We start from the raw sequence: 3,601 nt of genomic DNA on the forward strand, positions 1-3,601 counted from the left end.
ACCCTGTTTACATATTGATTAGTGTTTAGTGTGAGTTTATACATTTGTAACAAATGTATGAAGTCGTACTAAACATTAATCAATATGTAAACAGGCCCTGTAGGTATGAATATTGACGTTAATGCTTGTTGTTCAGATTTACAGATGGCGCTTCAAAATGGATACAAAAAAGTTCCACGAGAGGGCTCTCTTTCTCCTATATATTATACTACTCTTTGGTGTAAGGACCCTAAAGCATGTTCAAGACATATTTAAAAATCCGGTTTACTAAAAACGTGTCAGTGAGTCGTTGTAACCTATCTGTGGTTTTTGACAATTCTGACGTGGTTGTTTCTGTGATTTCTGTCGTCGAGAAAGGTATAGCATAGTTAGCAAGTAATTCCGGATAACCATCTTTTTAACATTTTACAAAATACAACCCCTAATTTTAATAATAAATAACCATGTTGGACAGTTTATTTGACGATGTGAAACGCATGAACAAGCGACAGGTATGTTTTCATTTATTAATTCTGCAAGATGACGTGAGCGGCGCGTTGGCTGTTATTCATATGAATTTTCATTGATTTTCAGTTTATCTACCAAGTGTTGAGCTTTGGTATGATAGTGTCTTCCGCGCTTATGATATGGAAAGGTTTGATGGTGGTCACTGGGAGCGAAAGTCCGATCGTAGTGGTTTTATCGGGCAGTATGGAGCCCGCTTTCCACAGAGGCGATCTGTTGTTCCTTACAAACTACCCTGAGGAGCCGGTTCGTGTCGGAGAAATTGTCGTATTTAAGGTTGAGGGCCGAGACATTCCTATTGTTCATAGAGTACTGAAACTACATGAAAAGTAAGTGAATTTTAAAACATTTTACAAGCTTTGTTTTATTCACTATGTATACATAAATACTTGCGATTAGTAAAACTGGTGTTTCTACATACAAATGTTGCTATTACCACATACACGACATACACATGTAATTTTACGTTCCAGCTCTATAAGCAAACAGGAAAAACCATTTACCTGTTATATTTCATTAAAATTATACATACAGTATTTTTGAGAAGTTGAACTGTATAATTCAGTACTAAAACCATTTTTTTTGTTCCAGGAGCAATGGCACTGTAAAATTTTTAACCAAAGGAGATAACAATAGTGTGGATGACCGAGGTCTGTACGCCCAGGGCCAGTTATGGCTCACGAAAAAGGATGTAGTGGGCCGTGCCAGAGGATTTCTGCCTTACGTTGGAATGGTCACAATTTATATGAATGAATATCCTAAGTTTAAGGTGAGATAAATGAATGAAATTAGCAATGAGTTGTCTCAGACAAAAGGCCTTATTACAAGCTTAGGCAAAAGGTTTATTGGTGCCAAGAAGGTATACTACTAATAGTAGTAATACAAAAATGTATTAAATACTCCTGGTGGCTGGATACAAGAAATTAGCAGTTAAATTTGAATGAATGGTATTCTAACCCTTGGAGTAGTAAGCTATCTGCTCCCAATCGATTATGTCATTTAAACTTGAAATTTGATTAATTAATACCAAGATTTGACAGAACTTTTGCTGTACTGTACTTTAAGATATAAAATGGAAGAGAATGAATATACGAGTAGAGTTAATCCATTAAATGGCCATAAACAAATTTTATGAATGAAAGTATATGTGTTTGTTAAAATCGTTATACAAAACAATATTACACTATACATACATAACATAAACGATAATGGATGACCAATTCTCCATACAAACAGTCCCCATTTTCTCCCCTGAATATAGACATTATGGAAAAGATTTATATACAATGTATTGTTTATTTATTTACCATAGTTATGCCCCTCAGTTTGACTTTTTCGACTTTTTGATTATTAGACTTATAATGACCGGGATATGGACCATGATTACCCTTTATCAATCAAATAAAGTCAATATAAGTCTAGTGAAACTAACCGTGAATCATTCAAAACTGTTTTTGATTATTATAAGAGTTAGGGCCGAAAAACAAATTCCATACAATTCTTCAAAGCTCATAACTCTTAAGCGAGGTTTAGACTAGCAAGAACTTGCATGCAATTTTAAAATTACATCTGATAAACATTTTGAATGCAGTTTACCTTAGTAGTCGGCAATGTAACATAATGCAAGTTCTTGCCAGTCTAAACCTCGCTTTATACTAGGTATGTAGGTACAAATAAATCGAAAAAAACAAAAACAAATCTAAGGGCATAGCCGTGGTTAATATACAATATATAATATAATATACGTTAATATACATTAGTCAATGATGTTATAAAACGCGTAGCCAATTTGAAGTGGGAATGGGCTGGTCATATAGCACGGAAGACCGATTCGTGGAGCAAACGACTACTCGAGTGGCGACCATGGGGGGAAGAGCGTCCTCAAAGTAGACCCCAGATGCGTTGGGACGACGACATTAAGAAGACTGTGGGGAAACAGTGGCTCCAAGTCGCACAGAACCGCGACGAATGGCGCAAAATGAAGGAGGCCTACACCCAAAGGGTAGAAAAAGGCTAAAGAGAGAGAGAGAGAATATACATTAAATCGCGTAATCTTTTTTTACAGTACAGTCTGGCAAAAAGAGTAGAAATTAAAAAGTGGCAACACTGTAGTGTCGTCCCGTTTTTCTTAGATTGTTTTGAAAGGGATGACACTACAGTGTTGCCGCTTTTTAATTTCTACTCTTTTTTGCCAGACTACATATGGTGCTACACGCTACACGCTAATAACGCGAATTAAAAATTGCCTACTCCAGAGCACACAGTCGCTGTGGCCGAAATCGGTCAGGAGAGAGCATGGTGCTACTTTCCCGTACTTTCCGGTGCCTATGTCGAAAGTTTAAAGGACCATAATTATGTACTGTAAAGCGTTGTACGATACACAAGCGAATAGGTAATTCGCACTTGTATCGTAAATAACGATTCCGCAATGTTCATGTAATATTCGTATCCAGAGAGGAAAATGGGGACTACGTTTGTATAGAGAAGTGGTCATATGACTTCGTCCCCGTTCCTCTTAATCATTAAAAAAATATGATAAGTATTTTATATGTATATAACTATATTTGATTGAAAGTTATGTTTTCTCTTTTCCAGTTTGCTGTGTTGGCGTGTTTAGCAATCTATGTGCTCGTGCACAGAGAGTGACGACATTTTGATCTGAGAGTCGTGAACATAAGCATTTGTAAAGAAGTAACATCGGCACAATGGTGTATTTAATTTTATGAATAAATGAGGTTCCCTCTAGTGTTATTAATAAATATTTTATTATATCCTCTTGATTTTCGCGACGAAAATAGTAAGTTGGTAAAGCTGTGCGGTGAGTTTCCAATATAATGTAGCTGAGTTTTTGGAACTAAATCTCGTCGTAGTAATAGGGTCCCGTTTTTACCCTTTGGTTACGGACCCCTAAAAACAGAATAAAATAAATATTTAAGTGGGGCTCCCATGCAACAAACGTGAATTTTTTGCCGTTTTTTGCGTAACGTAATGGTACGGAATCCTTCGTGCGCGAGTCCGACTCGCACTTAGCCGTTTTTTTAATAATAAGCCTTTATTTACCGAAATTTTACAAAATTCTAAAATCTGTAAGAATTAG

General features: G+C 36.2%; 1 protein-coding gene across 1 annotated transcript; it reads left to right on the plus strand.

The window, feature by feature from the left end:
* The first annotated feature begins 323 nt into the window (after positions 1-323).
* LOC134743321 (signal peptidase complex catalytic subunit SEC11A) lies at positions 324-3,263 on the plus strand. Its single transcript, XM_063676715.1, has 4 exons — positions 324-491; positions 574-833; positions 1,096-1,273; positions 3,100-3,263. Exons 1-4 carry the CDS (start codon positions 444-446, stop codon positions 3,148-3,150), a joined length of 537 nt encoding a protein of 178 aa, XP_063532785.1. The 5' UTR covers positions 324-443; the 3' UTR covers positions 3,151-3,263.
* Positions 3,264-3,601: the final 338 nt, after the last annotated feature.

This window comes from Cydia strobilella, chromosome 8, assembly GCF_947568885.1.
Source record: "Cydia strobilella chromosome 8, ilCydStro3.1, whole genome shotgun sequence".
Lineage (NCBI taxonomy): Eukaryota > Metazoa > Arthropoda > Insecta > Lepidoptera > Tortricidae > Cydia > Cydia strobilella.